Below are 22,619 nucleotides of genomic sequence, written 5' to 3' on the forward strand. Positions count from 1 at the left end.
CGAACGACGGACACGGTTTCATTCCACCCAGCTCAGGCTCCAGGCCAAGATTTTAAAAGCGGAAAGAAAGTTTGGGGGCAGACTCCCCAAGCCTGTCTGCAGGGCACTGCATCCTGCGGGCAAAGCCCTTCTGTGTAAACCAGCCTCCCCGCCTCTCAGACGCCCTGCCTGGTCTAAGCTGCCTTTCATTTCTGAAGGAAAGAAAGTCTCTCCGTATTTGAATGGCAGGTGTCCACAGCTCACAAAGCCGGGACTTGAAGGTCCTTTTTATAGGATGCATAAAGCTACTTCCTACACAGCAGGTGTTATCATTCCTACGGGGTTGGGCAGTTCTCAGAACATGGGCACGTCTTTTTCCTCCACAAACACAGCTCTGCGTGGAAAACGATACACAGCGAGTGACAACTCAGCGCGAAGAGCCAGGTGGTTTATTTGGTTTTCTTCCCTCTGCCAGAGGAGCTCTCGCCGGGCCCATGTGTCCTGGGGGTTCCGCGGAGGCACGAGGCAAAGGTGTGGGGAGCCCCGCCGATGCCTCGCCTCCCTGCACCAGCAGCAGCGGGACGGGCCACCGACTCAGCAGCGGGGGGCCTGAAGGGCCAACCGGAGGCCCTTGGCCAGGGCTGGCGGTGTGGGGCTCTCGGCCAGGCAGCTCACAGGCAGGCCCTGGGCGGTCAGCGCGCGGGCTGTGCTGGGGCCAATGGCGGCAAACTGCAGGGGGAGAGAGAGGGAGCTTCAGCGCACCTGCGGGGCCGGCTGGGCGGACGGGGGCAAGGCCTGGGCCCGTCAGGTCGTCGCAGCTCCTAGCACGTGTGATCACCCCTCCCGATGCGAACCCAGCCCTACACCCGCGAAATGCCTTTGCCTGCATGACCTCATTACAGCCTCCCCGCCGGCCTGCGGCTCGGGTGCAGGGCAGGGGCGCCAGGCCCCTGCCCCGGTGCCCGCCGTCTTGGCTGCCTCTCCATAAGCCTCAGCCGCCCACAGTTCTGCCCTGGGTGGGGGGCCAAGTGGAGCAGACAGCAAAGTCTGAAAGGTGCTCTGGGGGTGGCAGGGGCCCCGGCTGCGCTCCCCAGGAAAACGCAGCAGCCGAGACCGGGACCTGGAGCCGGAGGCCAGGTTCCCATCCTAGCTCCACAGGATAGTGGCCCTAGCAAGTGACCCTCCCTCTCTGGGCCTCCGTCCCTTCATCTGTAAAACAGAGGGGAACAGCCTTCCCCGTTGGGCTGCTCTGAGGATCACGTGGGGGCAATGTGAGCAACCACGTGGCCAGGGGCCCTGGCACAGAGAAATGGTCGGCGGCCACCAGTGGCTGCCGCTGATGGGAATACGGTTACTCCAGATGAGAAACTCCAGCGGCCTGAAGCTCGTCAGCCGGATGCCTGTCTCCAAACATCGCACGTTTGATGGTCACATGCAGAGCCTCGCTTGGGGCTGAATGTGGTTTTTTGTTGTGGTGACCCCGGCCCTTGCTAGGTGTCCTCACAAGTCACTTAGCCCCTCTGGTCCTGTTTCCTCATCTGTAAAAGGGGTACAATTACCCTTGCTTGGCAGGGCTAGTTGGGGGGTAAATAAGATCTGTTGCTCTGGCAGGGAGAGCACTCACGTCACCCCCACCCCAACACTGGGGTGCACGCACCCCTGCCTGGGAGTAGGTCTGTGAGGATGGCAGCCCTTACCCTGGGCCGGGTGTGGTGCAGAGAACAATCTCAAGACTTGAAGCCCCTCTTTCTGGGGCATGTCAGAGCCACAGGACAGAGGCTGCTGCCCCCCCGGAAGCCCGAGCTCCTGTAGCCCTCCCCCACCCCCGCCACTCCACCCTGAGATGCAGCCATTCCTCAAGAAACTCCCTGAGGAAAAGATGGTGCCGGACCCCTACCTCAGAGCAGGCACAAACGTGAACTCAAAGTGGATCACGGACCTAAATGTAAGAACTGAGACTGTAGACACAGAAGAAACGTGGGGGGGCCCTTCATGCCCTGGGATTGGGCAGTGGTGTCTGAGACACAAGTCGCAAAGGAAAAGATAGATGAGTGGGTCTTCACCAAAACGGAAAAACCGTCGTGCCTCTAAAAGGGCACCGTCTCAGAAGTGCAAAGACAGCTCATGGGATGGGGAAAATGTATCGGATGGGGAACTTGCATCCAGGAACCCGTACAGCCCAGCAACAGCCGCAACAAGACAAACGGCCAGGACGTGAACAGACACCTCTCAGAAGAAGATACAGAAACAGCCGACACGCACAGGGAAAGACGCTCAGCGTCATCGGTCACGGGAGCAATCCAAGTCAAAACTCCCCCACAGGGGCGCCTGGATGGCTCAGTCGGTTGAGCGACTGCCTTCGGCTCGGGTCATGATCCTGGAGTCCCGGGATCGAGTCCCGCATTGGGCTCCCTGCTCGGCAGGGAGTCTGCTTCTCCCTCTGATCCTCTTCCCTCTCGTGCTCTCTGTCTCTCATTCTCTCTCTCTCAAATAAATAAATAAAATCTTTTAAAAAAAAACAAAAAAAACAAAAAACTCCCCCACAGCCGCTGGGGCGGCTGTGATCGTGAAGACCAAACTTACAAGTATTGGTAAGGGGGGGCAGGAAGCAGAACCCTCCTGCGTAGCTGGTAGTCCCGATTTTGCTTGATTCCTACCCCTGGACCGGTGGGCGGATTCTACCAGATACTGCCTGGAAGTGCTCCGTCACCTGGCCACGGCTCAGGTATCACCGCAGCTAACAACGTGGAATCCGTCCTCCTGGGTTCAAATCCCTTCCTCCTGTGAGGCCTAGGGCAAGACGCACTACTTCTCTGAGCCCAGTTCTCCACCTGCAGAACTGGGAACCGGTGCGGACTGCGAAGGTGTGCCGTGAGTCGCACCTGTAGTAAAAGCTAAGAGCACGCACTCTGTGTGAGTGCACACGGTGCTGGTGGCCTCTGTCCTGGGGCCCCAGGTGGCCTCCACCCTTTCCTCGGTCCCACTGGAGCCAGTTCAAGAGCCTTTCCGTTACAGGCCCCAAAAGCCTCGTCGTTACTTATAGACTCCTAGCAAATGTGGTCCCTCACAAGTGGGAATGCCGTCCCATGCCTACGTCACTGCCCTCCCCTTGTCATGGAGGCACATTATCATCCCACAGCCTCGTGGGAAGAAGGGTGAGTGCAGTACAATAAGATATCTTGAGAGAGTTCACGTCACTGCTACCACAGGATATTGTTGTAACGGCTTTATTATTAGCTATTGTTGTTTATCTCTTACTGTGCCTAATTTAGAAATTAAACTTCATCACAGGGATGTATGTGTAGGAAAAAACACATATATCAGGATTGGGTAGTAGCCGTGCTTTCACACATCCACTTGAGGGTCTGGGAACTTATCCCCTGCAAATAATGGGTGACTACGTGTCTATAAAAGCCACAGAGGGATAATCATCCTCATGATAGAAATGAGGAAATAGGCTCAGAGAGGTTAAGTAAGGTGTCCGAGAGCACGAGCCAGGAAGTGATGCTGGAGAATTCTCGAGCCCGGTCTCTCCAGGGCTACGAGGTGACATCAGGGTGTCTGCTTGGTCAGGAGTGCTTTGGCTTTACATGGGAACTCTAGGTAATTAGTAAGAATTTTTAAAAACCTTAAAAGACCAAAAGCCCACTGAATATCTCACCTTAATTTGATCAATGTTGTCGCCAGATAACTCTTGAATATGCTTGAGGCTGTAGGTAAGGCCGGAGGGACTGAAAAATGTGATGCTGGCCGGAACGCCCTGCAGGGAGAGCATAAGATCAGTCTGTCGCCACAGGCCAAGGAGAGAGAATGTTCCCCTGGTTCCCCCAGCCAGGCACCATCAGCCCTGGAGCCCCAGGAGGCAGCCCCCAGGCAGCCCCACAGATTCACAGCAGGAGGGCTCCTGGTGGACGTGGCCTTCTCTGCTCCCTCGAGGCCAGGGCCGAGTTCAGGCGAGGCACCGTTCAGAGGACAGGGTGCCACTGGGGAGGCTGGGCGCTGCTCCTCATCGCTCTGCGGCCCACAGGTGTGTGTCTGCCTGGCCAGAGGACAGGGGCACTGTGGACCCGCATGCCCAGCCGAAGCAGACACTGCCCCTAGCTCACGTGGCCAAAGTGGCCCTGATCAGTGAGGCAGCAGTCCAGGCTGTCAACCCTGCGTCCTTTCTCAGGAGACAGAAGGCAGACTGGCTGCGTGGCTCTCTGTTTTCGTTTGCACTAAGGGGACGTCCAGAACCAGCAAGGCATTCAGAAGCCTGTCCCAGGAGAGGGGGGAGGCGTCGCACTGAATACAGATGTGGAAAACCTTAACTCACACAGGCGCCACCCACCCCCCTGCCCGAAGCCTTCAGAGGTCCCTGTGGCTTCCTCGGTGGGCACTGTGGGCCTTCCCAGTATGGGCCGAGCCTCCCGTCCCAGCCTCTGCCCCGGGGCTCCCCCAGTGCCCCACACATGCCGGACAGTCCCAGCATGGCCCCTTGCTGCCCAGGCTCACTGTGTCTGGGGTGATATCCACAGGGCTTTGTGCATTTTCTCTCCTTTCACCTTTCTAAAAACCTTCTGAGAGAGGTCTATTCCCATTTCACAGATACAGCGATGGAGCCTTGGGCAGTCATGCGGCTGGGATGGTGGAACCACGCACAGGGGTTTGGGCCTCCCCGCCGCCAAGTCTCCTGCAAGCACCACCCACCTGCTTCGAATAGTAGCTGTTGAGGTTCACTTGGATTCCCGGGTGTGGGATCTTCTGATAGACAGTTATGCTTTCCATGGGAATCCCTGGACACAATCAAAAGCAGGGAATAGGCTTTATTCCACCGGGAACACCGGGCTCCATCCTGAGGCTCTCCTCTGCCCCAGGACCTGCCCCGGGGTCCGTCCACACCAGCACCACCCGCACCCTTGGCGAAGGCTGTGACACTCTGCGGGCTCCTAGCCGGAGCCGAGCGGGCAGACGAGCGCAGGGCTACGGTCAGGACAGTAGACTGCACCCCACGAGGGCCACCCGCCCTCCCTCAGCCTGCCCTCCCCCGGGGGCTCCGCACGGCGGACCCCGAACGCGGACCACGAAGGCTCCCGGCAGACCCGAGGAGGCGGACCAGGGAGGCTGTGTCCACGAGCCAATGCATTGCTGTCACCTCTGTCCTTGAGCATTTTCGGCAGGATTTCTCCTTTGACGGTTCCACAGGGAAACAGAAGAGGCAATGCTGGTGACTCCCCTGCGGATAAATAACCAGACTTTGTCAACGCTTTCAAGAAGGGGGTGCATGTGCCCAGGGCACGGGGAGCAGCAGTTCCGGGCTGCCCAGCGGCTGTGCGTGGGAGGGAAGAAGCTGACCCTGCTGTAGGAAGATCACAGGGGATTCGGCCACGGCGCTCAGAAAACGGGCATCCCTGCAAGCCGGGGCCGCTGTCCCCCAGGCCCCTCCAGCCCCTCTGGTCCTGACGCGGTGCCTGGGCTGCGGGCACGAGCTAGCAGGCGGCTCTGCACTTGGCTGGAGTCACAAGGCACTGCTGCAGCCACGCTGCACCTCGGGAGGAGCCCTGGAGGCCACAGGCGGTGGCCGGAGCCAGGGCCCACACTCAGGAGGCGGCAGGGAAATGGCAGCCACAAGTGGCCCTGCGGCCGCCCCCAACAGAGACGAGCTGCGTGCCTTCTGTCCCCTCAGGACGGCGGCCACCCGGCCAAGTGCCCACGGGGCGGATGAGTGGCCGTGTAGGGGCCTGCTGAGAATGGCCTGCCTCCCACCCTGCTCCCCGTCCCCACTCTAGGAAGACCTTGGGGTGCGTTCGGCTCCAAGCTCTCTGCAGAACGAAGATGGCACACAGTCTGAACACCAACCTGAGACACTACCATCTAACAAAACCAATGGGCGAATCCTCCCCAAATGTGAACATTCTGATAGAACCCCCCCCCCCCCCCCCCGCCACCACATCCATCCATCAGTTGGAAGAAGTCTTAATGGCTGTTGGTCACACACAAACGCATTTTTCTGTACCCATCAGATCTCCCCGAACACCTCTTTGGGGATTGCAGTCGGAGGAAGAACAAAGCAAGCACTTCCCGTCTAGCACCATCTCCCGGAAGGCCCAGACCAACCACAGGAATAACTTCCTTTTTCCAGGTTATTCGAGAACTACGTCCTGGTGAATGTGTTTTTTTTTTTTTTTTTTTTTTTAAAAATTTTTTTATTTATTTATTTGAGCCAGAGAGAATGAGAGAGAGAGAGCAGGAGAGGGAGGAGGGTCAGAGGGAGAAGCAGACTCCCTGCCGAGCAGGGAGCCCGATGCGGGACTTGATCCCGGGACTCCAGGATCATGACCTGAGCCGAAGGCAGTCGCTTAACCAACTGAGCCACCCAGGCGCCCCTGGTGAATGTGTTCTTGATTTAAGCTGCTCTGTAACTATCAGCACGGACGTAAAAGAACACAAGGAATTGGGAAAAATTCAAATGTAGACAATAGATGCCCACTGATTTCTCTTTTCCAGTGGGAGCAAATGTTTCATGCACTGTAGATGCCATCCTTGGAAACATATTTTCAAAGCCATGTTCAGGTGCAACTTTCTTAACCAGAGCCCAGGCTTCCCTCCAGGTCTGTGTGTCCGTCCATGTGTGTTAGGTGCTGGGGTGTGCAGGATTCTAGAGACCAAAGCTGCTCCCACAGACCCTCCCAGCCATCTGCTCTGGGGCAGCTTCGGGAATGCAGCAGGAAAGCCAAGGGCCTGCCTTTCCAGCAAGCCCAGCCCTAGAGGTGTGCAAGGGGCCTTCGGAAGATTCCGAAATCTTCCCTTCAAAGCATCTCTTCGGAAGGTCTAGCCTAGTATTGAGCTGCTCATGCTTATTCTCGGATTGCTGGCCACTAACTCGGGGGATGGGAGCTTAGTATGTGTGTCCTGGTCCAGGACAGATGCCTGTCTTTTCTGACGGCATCACCAGTGCCTGGAGAGCCAGGCCCTGCATGCAGGCCCAGTCAGCCCAGCTGATGTCATGGAAACCCGTGGCACTCTCAGGAAAGGGAGGAAAACCTGAAAATGTCCTGGTTAGAATCCTCTTCTGCTGGGCGGAGATGTACCACAACTATCCTTCATGGGACCCACCCCCTTCAAGAAGTCAGAGGCAAAGAACCCATTCTTTTTGGGGGATAAGTTTCCTGCCTGCGGATTTTTAACCCAAATAGGCCACTGCTAAGTAGGTCAATGCTAAAGCTGGCTGATTCTGCAGAGGTGTGAGAGGTTTCCCGGAACAACAGGGAGACGGGCCTGCAGGGGTCTCACCCGACAGAGAAGACACAGAATGGGGACTCACGGGGCTCAGAGGTTGCCCGTTTCTTTAACAGGAAGGAGGCCTGGACTGCTGGGCTGTGGGGGCTGAGGCCAGCAAGGGTGCTGAAAATCCCAGGAGAGGGTTGTGCTGAGGGGCTGGGGACTCCATAAGTAGTCACTGTAGTAATTAAGGTAACAAGGCTGATTTTTTAAAAAATGCCTTTTCACTGGAGGACACGTGTGTGGTTGGAAAGCTCCGACAACTGCCAGGTCTGCACTGATTTCGGCCTCCCAGGCGAAGCTGGGAGATGCGGCCGTGCAGAGAGAGATTCTCGTGGTGGAGAATCCGGACAACAGGGCTGATGCGAGGGAAGGAAGGGCCGAGCTAGTCCAAGAGGCTGCAGGAGTGGCCATCGGCAGCCCTCAATCCAGGGACATTTCAAATAACTGCACCCCCCTCTGTCTGACTCAGGCGGACCCCTCTTGCAGAATGCTGTAATGCCCCCTTTTACCATTTATTTGCTGCTTTCTTTTCCGTTAGAGCAGATCTCCTGGAAGGGGAGAATTTTCTATCAGAACAATGGGCTATCAGATTAAATGAGTTAATAGTTTTAAGTGCCCTCGATGGTATCTGTCACGCAGTAAAAAGTGTTAAGTAAAAGAAATAAGCAATAACTATGAATTGGCCTGTTGACTCCAAACACTGGAAGTAGATTCTGAGCTTTTAAAATCCAGTTTCAGAGCTTGCTGGGGCAGAAAATCATTAATGCCTTGGTAAAACCAAGGTGAAAGTCCTTATTAGCAGTCAAGAAGGATTCCTATTTGGATATTCTAATTGCGAATTAAAGATTTATTAGGACACACAGGCGTGCTGGTAACAAATGAGAAGTAACAAAGGCTTTGCAAAGAATGCCGCCCCGTCTCGCCGAGATAAGGCAGAGTACGTTCCCATCTCCCCTCTACGCCTCGAGTCAGTTAATTGAAACACCAGGGTGATATCTCAGAAGTGACAGGGATCCTTCCTGCCTTGTATACGTACGCAGAGCAAGGAACACCAGCTTGATGACTCTGGACCTGAAAGTGAGGAATGACTCAATTTCCTTCCATCTCTTTCCAGAACTAGCACGTCAGAGGTGAGTACAGCCAGGTCATCTACCCTGGAGACAGGCTGTGGCCACCTGTTCATTAAGGAGCTAAATGTGGTACCACCCACGGAACCAGTCATTCGTCTTCCTAAACCAAAGCACTTAATCACCCGGGGAATGCCAAGTTCTACCATTTACATTGATTTCCACATTAAAACAGAAGGGCTTTGTTACTGTTTAATGGTGACCATTGTCCCCTACAAATATTAGAAATAAAGAGCCTGGCGTTGGATCATTGTGGAACATATGCATCCATTCCACAGACTGCTGGGGAAAAACCCAATCACATGACGTTCCTCTCGTCCCAGAAAAGGTGAGGCTCAGTGACCCTCAAAACAGTCCCATGGGCCTGAGGACCCTGAGGTGCCCAGGGCTGTGTTCACCCCTGGACCACCGGCATAACTGCCCTTGGCTTCTCAGCAGCTTTCAATGCCTGGCCGTACAGTATCAAGCGACTGGCAGGCCTGAGCTGATGCTCAAGAAGATGGCCGCTCAGCTTGGCCGGGCCTGTTGGCATGGACCAAGCCCTCTCTCGCCTTGCCCCCCCGAATGCCCTCCTGTCACGCCAGAACAGTTCAGCGCTCAGCAAACACTGCGTGAGAACACCTGTGTGCCGGGCCACAAGGCAGGAGTGGGTTCAGCGACAAGACGAGGCATAAACAGCATGTGTGTGGTGGGGGTGGCCAAAGGAAGGCCAAGGTCTCCAGGACAGTGGACATGGAAGGACCACAGCCTATGGCGTCCCTGTCACAGAGGAGCCTACGTGAAGGATAGGGCCTCTGTAGGCAGCACCAACGGGAGGGAGGAGCAGAGACAGCTGTGCAGGAGGCGGGAGGTGAGGATGTGCTGGGAGCACCGGATGACCAGCTGGAGAGCCATGGACCCGGCCACTAGAGTCGTGGGCCGGGCGACTGTCCTGTTGAACAGCCCCCGAGGCCTGCAGTTCAGGTGGAGTGGTGGACATAAGAGCCGGGGTGGGAGGCCCAGCGGTGCTGCCCTGGGACAGGAACACAGTGCTGGGTACTCGGTCCTCTGCTCCAGCCCAGGCCAGCACCTGCTTTGGCCAGGACGGGGCCCGGAGGGTCATTGGATTAGGGCTCACCTCCTTCATCCCTGGGGCTTTTGGAGGGTCTCTGAAACACACCCCCTTAGTAAGAAGAGCATTTTTCAAAACTTAGAGACATCAGCAAACTAAAGCAAAGAGCCGGGCTAGGATACAGTGGCAGATGTGACCAGAAGGCAGGGAGTGCCTTTCCTCCAGCTGCCCTGCTCCACCGCCCACGGGCAGCCTCCAGCCTGGCCCTGGAGACTCTGTGGGGGGCAGAAGCAGCAGTGGGAACCCATGTCTGTTGAGTGTTGACGGCCTTCCCGCCCCTCTCGCTCCGAGAGCTCCCCCAAAGCTTTGTTTCCATCAGGGCTGCACCCGCACTGAAAGGCAAACACCTCTACAACCAGCGTCCTCTCAGGTCCCGGTCCACATGCTGCCCAGGGACGCACTCCCAGGGGGTGGGCCAGCTCTGAGAGGGCGCTCAGAGGAGGTGGCCCCCCGAGAGGGGGGACACAGACTCAGGGGAGGTGCCCAGCTGCAGTAGCCTGCCTCCACTCCGGGTAGCATCACTGCAGACGGTCTCCCTCGATTTGTCTCCGAATGCTTTGTTTTGTGTCATGTTGGAGTTGTCTCAAGTCCTCTGGTGGAGGGGGCGGAGAGAGGCGGGCTGAATCTCAAACAAGCACAGACACACACCGGGAAAGGAGCCCGCGGTCCCACGAGCGGCCTGCACACTGCGCGCCAACCAGCGTCACCACGGAGAACGCGCCCAGGAAATGTTCCTGTCCCGGGGGGTCGGGGGTGAGGCCAACAAACAAAAAGTAAATGGGCTTCAGTTGGAGTGACCTTTTTCTACTTACGGGAACAAATATATTCTGCAAGCTTTTCTGCATTTCCGCAGTGTGCTCCTTCTGTATCCAGGCCAATTTTATTCACTGGAAAACAACAAAAGAAATATGTTTTCATGTGGCTATTAAAGACCTCTGTTCTTGGGTTGTTTGCTAATGTGCAAATACAAAGGAACGTCTCCTCCTGAAGGCAGGTGCAGGGGGCGGCCGGCACTGTGTCGGACGTGAGGGTGCTGGGCCCCAGGCCCACCCTTCCTAGACGTGTGGCTTTGGGTCACGTGCCAGTTTCTCTGAACCCCACTGAGCTCGGCAACACTAGGGGAAGACGCCACCACCGGGGACTGCTTTAAGGATTATACGAGATGATGAGAGCAAACCGCAGGCCCCCTAGGGGAGCTGAAGAAAGGAGGTTTCTTACCAGCCAGTATGGAGGTGGTGAGCATTTAGGATTTACTACTTCTCACAGGGCATGAGAGAGCCCTCGTCCTGCCGGGAAGCCAAGGCCAGCGCCCAACCAGAAGGGTGTTGTGGGCGGACGTGGCCAGACTGAAATGGCAGGGAGGGCAGGAGTGGTTCCCCGGCAACCTACCAACAGCGACCCCCAGTACCGCGACTACAGGTCATCTGGGGCGAGGGGCAGACCAGCAGCTTTGAGAGACTCCTCAAGAAGTGAGGCAGGAGCAGCCGCCCCCTCCCCGGGCCCCCCTGCACTCTTCCACACGGGAAACACTGGCCACTGTGCAGAGGACGCTGGGGAGGAAGGGCCACGGGCCCCACACCGTCAGCGCTCAGCACCTGCGTCCGGGGTGTGGCACTTCCCTGACGGAGGAGGAGCTGTGGCCCTTCCATTTCGGATTCACGTGAGAGCGCTGGCTAAGAACAAACTGCAGCTTTCACATCCACACCATCAGCTCTTCACTGACAGGTCATTTCAAGGGTCCTGAGCCCAAGAGACAAAAGTCACATGCAGCTGTCAACTTTGTTCCGGAACAAAGCCCTTGTTACGCTGCATGGCCAGCCCAGGCCGGGCCGCCCGTCCTCTGACTGAACTGGGAAGGTCTCGGTGCACCAAGACCCTGATGACTTCCCAGGAACGGAACTGGGACGTGAGTACCGCAGTGATGTTGGTATTTAACGTCGGGGTTCATCCGCATCGTTCCTGCGTTAACTAGACGGGAGGAAGCCCATGTAGGCTCTCACGTGCGGCCTCGCTCTTCCGAGTGAGCACTGGCGCATTACTTCATCCTCGCACGACCCTGGGACGAGGGCTCCTGAGAGCAGGAAGCGGAGGCCCTGAGCCGTCCAGCGCCTGTCAGCTCTGCCTGCGAGGGCAGGGACTGGGCTGTGGGGCCCACCGGCAGCCCGTAGAGGCTCTCTGTAGAGATCAGGGCAATGGATGTTTGCCGGAAGGTCTCAACCCCTGTGGCGGCAAGGCTGGCTCTGCTCTAAGTAGGTGCAAGCATTTCAGCCAGCCCTCGGGCCCAGGCAAGCCCGCCTTTGGGGCCTCCCCAGGCCATGATGACAGGGGAACTTCAAGTGACTCACAGCTGTGTGAAACGAACCAGCCTGACCCCAGACACACCTGCCATCGTGTTCTTTACATTTAAGAAGTTAAGGCTAGGACTGCCATGGTGGATCCAATCGGAGGGCTTGTGTAAACCTGGGGGTGAGCTCCCCTGCTGGTGGATGCCTATGTGCAAAGGTACCCTGTGGTTATCTGAAGGTGAGATAAAATTCTTAGTGCAGGATGCCTGGGTGGCTCAGTCAGTGAAGCGTCTGCCTTCAGCTCAGGTCATGATCCCAGGGTCCTGGGATTGAGTCCCACATCGGGCTCCCTGCTCAGTGGGGAGTCTGCTTCTCCCTCTCCTGCTCTCCCTGCTTGTGCTCTCTCTCTCTCTGACAAATAAATAAAAATCTTAAAAAAAATGCTTAGTGCATAAGCAAATCAGTAAGAATCAACAAATGGGATGTGAAGACATATTAAGGTTATAGATATAGATGATTTCAGTATTCTCCCAAAATTAATGGGAAAACGAAGCAATGAAAAACACTAAAAAGCCAGATATGGTTTATGGGGTGCCTGGGTGGTTCAGTCAGTCGAGCGTCCAACTCTTGTCTTTGGCTCATGGGTCCTGGGATCAAACCCTGGGTCGGACTCCACGCTCAGCGAGGAGTCTGCTTCAGGATTCTCTTCCTCTGCCCCACTGTCCACTCGCTCTCTCTTGTGCACTCGCTCTCTCTGTCTCTCTAAGATAAATAAGTCCTGATGGACTTTGACATCAAGACCACTTGCTTGGGCCCGGTTTCCATTTCCACTATGCGAAACATTTCTATCTTCTCTTTGCTTAAAATGTTCCATTCTCCTGACCTGACCTGCAGCTTCTGGGGGGAGCAGAGGCAGTTCTCGTGCTCAATTTGACCAGAGGGCTCCTGTAAAATGGCTCCCAGTGATCTCGGTGCTCACACCACCTTGACATCCCTCCTCTTGAGTGTGGCCTGGACTGACTCCATTCAAACAAAAAGAAGATGGCAGAAGTGATGGGATGTCACTCCCAAGATTAGATTATGAAAAGACTGGCTTCTGGCCTGGACGCTCTCTTTTGCTGGCTCTTGGATTGTCTCGCACGCAAGAGGAAAATCCTGCTGTCGTGTCATAACATAGCCCTTAGAGAGGGCCACGTGAGGGCTGGGAAGTGGAGCCATGTGCGTGATCTGGAAGCAGGACCCCCAAGTCAGGCCTTGAGATACCTGCAGCCTGGTGAGAGACCCCGAGCCAGACGGACCCAACTCAGCCATTCCCAGATGTCGGACTCACAGAAACCGTGAGAAATTAAACGCTTATTGTTTCCAGCCACTAAGTTTTGGGGCAATTCGTTACACAGCAAAAGATGACTAACACACGGGCCTGGTCTCCCCCGGCTGTCCGTGTTCAACTTCCTCTAACTCTCCAGGCTCTTGATGAGCCTCAGGATGAACAGAAGCGTCCAGCAGTTCACTAGAGAGAGCTCCTCTGGGACATCATGTCTGGGAAGGTGAACTAAGATAGAAGGTTCCAAAGTTGGGTGACTGACTTTCATGTTAAGATAGAATGTGGTTTCTCCTAAGAGATTTCTTTTCTTCTCTTTTTTTTTTTAAGTAATCTCTACACCCAGTGTGGGGCCCAGCTGAGCCAGCCAGGTGCTCCTCTCCCAAGAGACTTTTTAAAGGAGCAAAATCCCTAATTTCATCTCTCCTTTGATCATGTACTCCCAGCATTTAGAACATGTCCTTTTCCTTCACAGCGGTACAAACAGGGAGCCGGCTGGGGCCAGCAGGTCCCATGGGACCAGGCTCTGTGCCACAGGGGATGCTGGCCCACGCTAGCCCGCTCTGTCTCGGGTTTCTCATCCCGTATCACCACTTTTGTTCTCGGGTTTTCTTCTCATTTGACAGAACAATGAGATGCAAAATGCGTAGTGGTGCCACTGAGATCAGACCGAAGGTAGCATGAGAATCAAAATGGGATAATTTACAAACATGCCATGTTTGATAGTTGAAGTGTTGCTGTGTAAGTCCGAAGTTGTCTCCAGACTTTTCTTTCCTCTTCTACTTCAGAAAAAAAGAAATGGTGAAAGAAGGTGCAAGCAAATTCTTAACTGATTTGGGGGGGAGGGGGGAGTGGGGCGGTTTCCTTGGCAACCAAGGCCTGATTCCCTCTTTGCTCATCTGCAGAGCTCCCAGGTGCAAGCTCTGCGCTGGAAAACGATGCACCAGCTCTTAATTAGTCAGCAACCCGCAGCTGGGGAACTCCTTGACGTCATTTTGTTCTCTGGAAAGAGCGCTTTTCATTCTTAAACTACTCTCACTGATCCTGGGGCACCTGGTGGCTCAGTCGTTAAGCGTCTGCCTTCGGCTCAGGTCATAAACCCAGTCCTGAGATTGAACCCCACATAGGGCTCCCCGCTCAGTGCAGAGCCTGCTTCCTCTTCCTCTGCCCCTCCTCTGCTTGTGCTCGCTCTCTCTCAAATAAATAAATACAATCTTTAAAAAAAAAAACACTTTCATTCATACTGCATCTTCCCCTGATATCTTAAAATTCATTTGGACAATCATTTTGAAACAAACTGCCCATTGATGGCCTCACAATTGACTCACAATTGTTAAGTATTGTTTCATGCTTAATTTTTATGTTCGTTTGTAAGGTTGATTTTTAATGATTCACTGTTTACCTTTGTGCTTTAAAAATAACATACAAATTCAAGACTGTTTGGAAAATGTAGAAAATACTAAGAAAATTATAAAAACAACTATAATACCACCATCTGGAGTACCTTTCATAGGGTTATTTCCTTTCAGGTTTTGTTCTTGTAGTAAAAACACATACCATAAAAATTTACCATTTTAACTATTTTTAAGTGTATAACTCAGTGACATTTGGTACCATCACGACCATCACCAGTATCCACTTCCAAGACTTTTTCATCATCCCAAACGGAAACTCTACACCAGACTAAACAAGAACTTCCCATTTCCCCCCGACCCCAGACCCTGCAAACCTCTCCCATACCTTCAGTCTCCGAGTGGCTGCTCTGGGAGCCGCAGGTAAGTGGAATTATACAGTGTTCATCTTTTCGCATCTGGCTCATTTCACTTAGCGTAACGTTTTCCAGGTTCTTCCACATTGTAGCCTCTGTCAGAATTTCCCTCCCTCTTACGTCTGCATGATACTCTATTTCATGTATACACCACATTTTATCCATTTATCTGTCCATGGATATTTTGCTTGTTTCCACCTTTTGCCTGTTGTGACTGATGCTGTTATGAACATTACATACTCCAACAAGTATCTCTGTGAGTCCCTGCTCCTCTCAGGCTTCTTTGGGGGTAGGGAGGGCTCTCTAGTACAGTGTCTATATTTTTAAAATAAACTGAAATTGTATCATATCTATATTGCATCCTGCTTTTTTTTTTTTTTAAGATTTATTTATTTGAGAGAAAGCAAGCATGCACACATGGGAGCAGTGGGGTGGGGAGGGGGAGAGGGAGAAGGAGAGAAGCAGACTCCCTGCTGACTGTGGAGTTCTACGAGGGGCTCAATACCACAACCCTGAGATCACGACCCGAGCCGAAATCAAGAGTCGGACACCCAACCGACTAAGCGACCCAGGCGCCTCATCCTGCTTTTTTTCTTAATGTTACATTGTATCTTTCCGACGCTATAAAGATGCTTCAAAATCATTTAAACAGACCACCTAGCCTCTCCTGTCCCCCTTCTCCTTTTGAACATTTCAGCACAAAGGCCCTTAGGTGGGGCAGAGTAACATGAATGTCATGGGGGAGTGGCCAGTGTTGGGTGTCAGAATCCACATGGGCTGAAGAGGGCATCCCTGTGGGGGCAGAGCCAGGGGAGACTGGTTCCTTATAGGAGCACTGATCAAATGAGTAAATGTATGACCTGGGAGCCAGGTTTCTCCTTGCCAGAGATGGGAGTCACAAATACAGAAATGAAAGACCTAGAGAAACTCTGTTGTGTTGGACTATAACTGGAGGTGGTGGAATGAACTCATGGTTTTCAACATAAACAAGTAGATATAAATAAAGATGTGTGTGTGTGTGTGTGTGTATTCCCTGTCTCTGTGTACTGAAAAGGGCCATGAGCAGTGAGCAGTGAAGTGCAAGGGCAATGAATATGCTTATAAGCATCCTCATCATGGCTTCTAAATACCCCTCTCCACTAAAGGAACCAGGGCTTCTTAAGGAAAATGGTTGATTTTAGGGCTGGGACAGGGAAAGTATAGGACAAACCTGGAACAACTTTTTGCATTAGAAAAGAAGGAAGTACTCAAAGAATGATGGAGACATGTCAAAAGGACACAGAAGTCGCCTTCAAGGGGTTGCCCCTGGCCACAGCAGGGATAATTTGGGCAATAAAATAAATAGACTTAGTAATGGATTGTACCCTATTAAAGAGGAAACCATGAGTCCATACTGTTGTAAATCAGCAGCTACTGATGAAGAATACATTATCAGGGGCGCCTGGCTGGCTCAGTAGGTAGAACATGTGATTCTTGATCTTGGGGTTGTAAGTTCAAGCCCCACGTTGGGTGTAGAGATTACTTAAAAAAATAAAATCTAAAAAAAAAAAATATGTTACCATATAATCTTAAAGTACCTCCGCACAAAGTAATTATTAATTTCAAGGGGAAAAACGGTAGCTTCACAGGGAGAAGCCTCATATCACCTTAATCAAGGGATTACAAGGAACATTATCAGTAATGGGGCAAATCAAAATGATGCACTGCTGGGTAAGAGGCAAGGGGAAAAGCTTGTGGTATTCCTGCCAGACATATATAACCTGAATCAATGTAATCAGGGAAAAAATCAGACACACCTAAATTGGGGGACCATCTACAAAACAACCGGCCTGTACCCCGAAAGTGTTGAGGTCACAAAGCCAAAGACACATGGAGGCCCCTTTCCAGCAGGAAACTAACGAGACATGACAACTAGACGCAAGGCAGGATTCTGAGCTCAACCCTTCTGCTACAACAGACATTATTGAGAACGAGAGGTACTAATACATGCATGTTAATTTCTTGAGTGTGATAGTTGCAGCTAAACAGAAAAATGTGCTTGTTTGTAGGGAACCTATACTCATCTATTTGGAGTTGATGGGACATCACGTTGGCAACTTACTCTCCAGGGTCCAGGAAAGATTGAGTTCTGTGTTACAACTATAGGTTTTCTGTAAATTTCCTTCAAAATAAAAAGTATGTAAAAGAAGAAGCTACATAATCATCACATAGATGTATCCTAATTTATTTAACTATTCCCCTATTGGGGGCTTTCCTTTTTCCATGATTATAAATGATGCTATGATATACATTCTCATATAAAAACCACTTCTCAGGGCACCTGGGTGGCTCAGTCATTAAGCGTCTGCCTTCGGCTCAGGTCATGATCCCAGGGTCCTGGGATCGAGCCCCGCATCGGGCTCTGTGCTCCGCAGGGAGCCTGCTTCTCCCTCTCCCACTCCCCCTGCTTGTGTTCCTGCTCTCGCTGTGTCTCTGTCAAATAAATAAGTAAAATCTTAAAAAACAAAACAAAACAAAACACTTATTTTCTCCTCTATTGGATTATTACCTTTGTCTAGATTATCAGGAAAGGGATTAGTGGGCCAAAGGGTACAAAGCTTGCAATAGAGTTTTATTTTTTATTTTTTTAAAGATTTTATTTTTTATTTTTTAAAGATTTCTTTATTTTTAAGTAATCTCTATGCCCAACGTGGGCTTTGAACTCACAACCCTGAGATCAAGAGTTGCATGCTCTACTGACTGAGCCAGCCAGGCACCAATGTAACAGAACTTTTGAATATATACTGAGTAATAGCAGAGACTACAGGAGAGAAGAAAACCAGGTTTTCATTCCCCAATGACTTCACCATGTTTGTTTTTTTTAAAAAAACACTAGTTTAAAAAATTATTTTTTTTGCTTATGAAATTTACAAATAATTAGTTAAATGTATAATGCTGCTGTTAAGGTATAGTGAAAGCTCTCTCTCTCTCTAAAATAAATAACTAAATCTTTAAAAAAAATAGGCAACTTCATCTTTCTTATCACTTAGCAAATACCAAGGATTTTAAGAGCTCTGTCCCAGGAAACAGGGACAAAGACAAATACATATTTCTTACTACAAATCACAACATCACTGTCCTTTTTTGGTGTTTTATCTTTACCTTGATTGCTTACCTAGAGAAGCAGTAGCATTTCCGACCACATACACTGACTTAGCATTCCATTTTTCCCTCAGAGAATGTTTCCAGACTGTAAAACATGGAATGAAATGTGAGCTGCAAACACCACAGTGGCCATCTGGACTGTTGCCCAAAGCTCCTTGCTCATCCTAAGACACTTGTGAACAAGGCAAACTATTAATAACCACGTATAAAGAACAGCATCTCAAACTAAAATTCCATTTTTATTCTGTTCATATTCGGCAGGCAAATTTTTAAAAATCACTTCATAAATGTTTCAGTATGCCTTGCTTAGAATATTAACTCTTTTCCACAGCTGGTACTAGAAGCATTTTTAGTGTGTACCAGAAAACAAACATAACTTGAAGAATGAATTTGCAGGGTGACATTAGAGTTTAAAAATCTAGACTTTTATTTATTTAAAAAAATTTTTTTTTAGTAATCTCTACACCCAACATGGGGCTCAAATTCACAACCCCAAGATCAAGAGTTGCACACTCGGGGGGTGGGGGGGGCGCCTGGGTGGCTCAGGTCATGATCCCAGGGTCCTGGGATCAAGCCCCACATTGGGCTCCCTGCTCCACGGGAAACCTACTTCTCCCTCTCTCACTCCCCCTGCTTGTGTTCCCTCTCTCGCTATGTCTCTGTCAAATAAATAAATAAAATCTTAAAAAGGTGAAAAAAAAAGAGTTGCACACTTGGGCCACCTGAGTAGCTCAGTTGGTTAAGCGTCCCACTCTTGGTTTTGGCTCGGGTCATGATCTGGGGGTCGTGGGGTTGTCTGCTTGAAATTCTCTCCCTCTCCCTCTGCCCCTTCCTCTGCCCCCCTCTAAAATAAATAGATAAGATCTTAAAAAAAAAAAAAGCCACACACTCTTCCAACTGGGCCTGCCAGGTGCCCCTAAAAATCTAGACTTTTAAAGAAAAAGTCACTGGTCATTAAAAAGGGCAACTTAGTGTCTAGAAAAGCAATACACCTGGTTTTATTTGGGACATAAATCTGAAAGCAGTCAAGAAACTATAATCTCGGATGTATACATTAAGTCAAAGTAAAGATCGTAACTTTCAGGTTCATGAGCAAACACAATTTAATAGAGAACATTACCATCTTAGGGCAAAAATAGACACCTTTAACTGTGGATGAAAGAAATACAAAGAGAAAATGGGTTGCATAGATATATGCTAAGGCCACTGGGTGTTCAATACTTTTTGAGAAGACAAGGAAACATGAGTTCTCCCTTCCTAAAATCTGATTAGGAGCATAACTTTCCCTTACATTTAAGTGTTATGCTACCCTTTACACTCCCATGGGCGATTTCCTTTTATTTATTTAATTAATTAATTTATTTTTCAAGATTTAATTTTTTTTAAGTAATCTCTACACCCAACATAATGAGGACCACAGTACATGTGCCTCCGGTCAGTGTCCAGGAATAAATGAGATGACAAATGTGAAGTATTTAACAGAGCCTGGTATGCACTAGGCTCTCCATAAATGTTAGCTACAAAGCTATTTGATTGAAAGACTGAGGTGGTTGTTCAGTCTGAAGCCTGGGCTCTGTTCCTGTGTTTTTGAAGGAGAGGGAAGGAGGTAGGAAGAAGGGACTAAGAGATGATCATGTCATTAAGTGCCCGGCACGCCCCGGGCCATTTTTTCAATGTGGTTGGATTTTCTCATCATCCCTTTGAGGAAAGAGACCGCCACCAATATATTCTGAGAGAGATGACCACCTGGCAGATGAACCCCTCAGGGTCTGGGGACTTTGGGGGCCGCCCTGTCTCCTGTTTCCCAAGACAGCATCTGTAACATGACACCTCTAGGCGTCTGCTCCCGTCAGAGCTACGAGGCTAACCTGTCATTCTGTGTGGGACATTAAGAGTCAGCTTATAAGGAGAAAGGTCATTTTCTGCTTCCTCCAAAGGTTACACAAACATGAAGTAACTGGGTATGTAAATACTTTCTTGAGCTAAAAGCCATTGGGATGTTTCAAACCTGAAAAATCCATTTCTGGAATCCGGTATCCCTGGTCAGAACAGAGGAAAGAACATCCAGTGGAATTCACAACAGAGTCCCCCTCACCTTCCGTTTTATTGTCTTTCTCCAGACACAGGTCCACTGCTTCCACTGCTCTGGGGCTGGTAAAGATGAGTCCCCCATAGCCTTCAGGATGACACAGCTGTGCACCAAACAGCAACAGACATTTTACATGATGGCCAAGTTCAGCATTTCCCAGATTTCCAAATGCTTCACAAAACTAACTCCTTCCATCCATCCATGCATCTACTTATCCATCCATCCATCCACTCTTCCACTCGACACCTACTGGCAGCTTACTATATGCCTGGAACTATTCTAGGCCTTTTAGGATATGCAGGTGAAGTCACTATTCATGGTATTCCCCTCAAGCAGCTCCCAGTCAAGGGGAGAGCCAGGAAAGAGCACTGTAGGGTGGGAGTTGTAACAGGAGCAGAGAGGGGCCATCTGACCCAGCCTGGGCTTGGGTGGGGTGCAGGTGGGAGGGCAGACTGGACCTGCATCTGTAATAAAACTGGAATCTCCAAGGGACGCCTGGTGGTTCAGTCGGCCTTCTCTTGATTTTGGCTCAGGTCGTGATCCCAGGGTCCTGGGATGGAGCCTGGCGTCGGGCTCCATGCTCAGAAGGGAGTCTGCTTGGACATTCCCTCTCTCCCTCTGCCCCCGCCCTTCGAGTTTTCTCTCTCTCTCTCTCTAGGGTAAATAAATACATCTTTTAAAAGAACACTGGAATCTTCAAGGGACGATATCCATGTTGAAGCCTTGATTTTCAAAGACAATAATAGTGATAACATCTACCGAACATTACTGTTTTTACATATTGTGTCCCTCACTCTCTGAAAGTTCCCTGGGAGATGGGTGGGGTTCCTGTTATCTCAAAGATGAAGACTCAGGCGTGGAGAGGCTGAGGAACTGCCCACGGCAAGTGGCAGGGCCAGGACTCCAGCACGGGCCTTGTGCCCCAACTCACTGCAGCACAGTGAGCTAGACAGAGTCCAGAAAAGCCTTCAGGGGACACGCTGGCTGGCGGTGACAGGAGAGGCTCCTGTGGAAACTCTAGTCTGTGTGGCCACGAGGTCCAAGAAGTGATCTCAAGTGCCTTTCCAGGCTGCTTATGGGAGGGCATGCTGGTCTGGGTCCTTCTTACCTCATTCCCTCAGCACACAGCCCAGTGCATAGGGGCGTAACAGATGCCAGATCAGTGTCTGTCGGGTACATTACTGAATGAATCATTCAACATTCGGCCCAAATCAAAAGGAAAACACCGGCTTTCCACAAAGAGCAGGAGGGGTGAACCTGGCGCTAACAGAGGCTTGGAGCCTGGGAGCAGGGCTGGGCACCCTAGTTCATGAAACCAGCCTGGCTCTTCCCTAATGTGTCTAGAAAGGAGCTCCGGGGAGATGCCCTGAAGGTGCTCCCCTCCTGGGACTGGGTGCACGCTGGTGAGAGCTGCTTGAGCATTGAAGCTTTGATCTGAAGCATCTGGAAGGCTTTACTGAGATCGTGTCTGGCAAGATTGATCCCGGTTACACCTGGCGGCAGACCTGACGCTGTGGGGGAGCAACCCTCTTGCTGGAGATCTCAGCCGAGCAAGTGGCCCAACCTGGGGCCTCTCTCTAAAACGGCAAAGTAACACCTGTGCAGTGCGTGGTCAGGGCAGGTGGGTAGACGGGAGGACGAACTGGAAGGGCCTGCACGGCTGAGAGCCCTCCCTGCAACCCGCTCTCCCGACACCACCCCCCCCCCCAACCTTCAGGTCAGGGTGGCTTTCTGGAGGAACTGCTGGAGGCTCAGGGACGGTCTAATAGCCACGCCCACTGGAGCCAGGTGAGGCGGCTCTGCCCTTGTCTTCAAGATTGGTAGTAAAATGAGGAAGCAGCGAAGAAATCCTTCCGGCTTGGGTTGGCAAGGGTTCTACAGAGACTCAGAAATTACGGTACTCAGACACTGACAGACCTTACCTTCTCAGAAAAACTGGGAAGAGACAAAAACTCAAATGATAAAACAGGGATCAGAGTGGCTTCAAGTCCATATAATCCTAATTCCTGCAAATACAAGAATATAGTTCTGGATTGGCCAGGGTTGTTTGGAAAATAAGGAAAGCATCACAGTACCAACTTACTCTGTGTCAGTGGCTCGGAGGGTTCACAGACCCCCCTACGCCTCACCCCCTTAGCTTCCCTAGTAAGACAGTGTCATGCTGTGCAGGACCTGGAGCCTCGGGCAACTTACCCTGATGTATGGATCTTGGCCACAGTCGTCCTCCTTAGCGTCTTTCAGTAAGAGAACCTTCATTATCACCTGGCAGTCCTTACAGGGTGCTGGGACAGAGCAGGGAGACGGATGGATCTTAATTAGATCTCAAAGACTCTTCCTAAGCAATGTCGGATGGGACGGAAGCACGGGAAGAAGGTTATCAACTGCTCGCTGAGGTGACCGACCTATCCCTCGCCCACAATGACTTAGCGTTAATGGGCTTGTTCCTTCTGAAGCCCCTGTCACTGATAAGGCCAAGGGACAGCATGCGGGCACTTGATATCACTTGGAAAGGCAGATGAAAGCCATTAGGGA

At 51.4% G+C, this 22,619-nt stretch overlaps 1 protein-coding gene across 1 annotated transcript in view; it reads right to left on the reverse strand.

The window, feature by feature from the left end:
* Window positions 1-400: 400 nt before the first annotated feature.
* UROS (uroporphyrinogen III synthase) overlaps window positions 401-22,619 on the reverse strand; it is a 31,179-nt gene continuing 8,960 nt past the window's right edge. Inside the window, exons 2-10 of the mRNA XM_021703807.1 lie at window positions 22,281-22,369; window positions 22,010-22,093; window positions 20,094-20,190; window positions 18,009-18,083; window positions 10,293-10,367; window positions 5,114-5,194; window positions 4,669-4,754; window positions 3,641-3,739; window positions 401-708 (exon numbers count right to left, since the gene is read on the reverse strand). Coding sequence (XP_021559482.1) covers window positions 574-708; window positions 3,641-3,739; window positions 4,669-4,754; window positions 5,114-5,194; window positions 10,293-10,367; window positions 18,009-18,083; window positions 20,094-20,190; window positions 22,010-22,093; window positions 22,281-22,343 — 795 coding nt within the window. The 5' untranslated portion in view covers window positions 22,344-22,369 and the 3' untranslated portion in view covers window positions 401-573. The remainder of the gene's footprint in view (window positions 709-3,640; window positions 3,740-4,668; window positions 4,755-5,113; window positions 5,195-10,292; window positions 10,368-18,008; window positions 18,084-20,093; window positions 20,191-22,009; window positions 22,094-22,280; window positions 22,370-22,619) is intronic.

This window comes from Neomonachus schauinslandi, chromosome 6 (assembly GCF_002201575.2).
Source record: "Neomonachus schauinslandi chromosome 6, ASM220157v2, whole genome shotgun sequence".
Taxonomy (NCBI): Eukaryota; Metazoa; Chordata; class Mammalia; order Carnivora; family Phocidae; genus Neomonachus; species Neomonachus schauinslandi.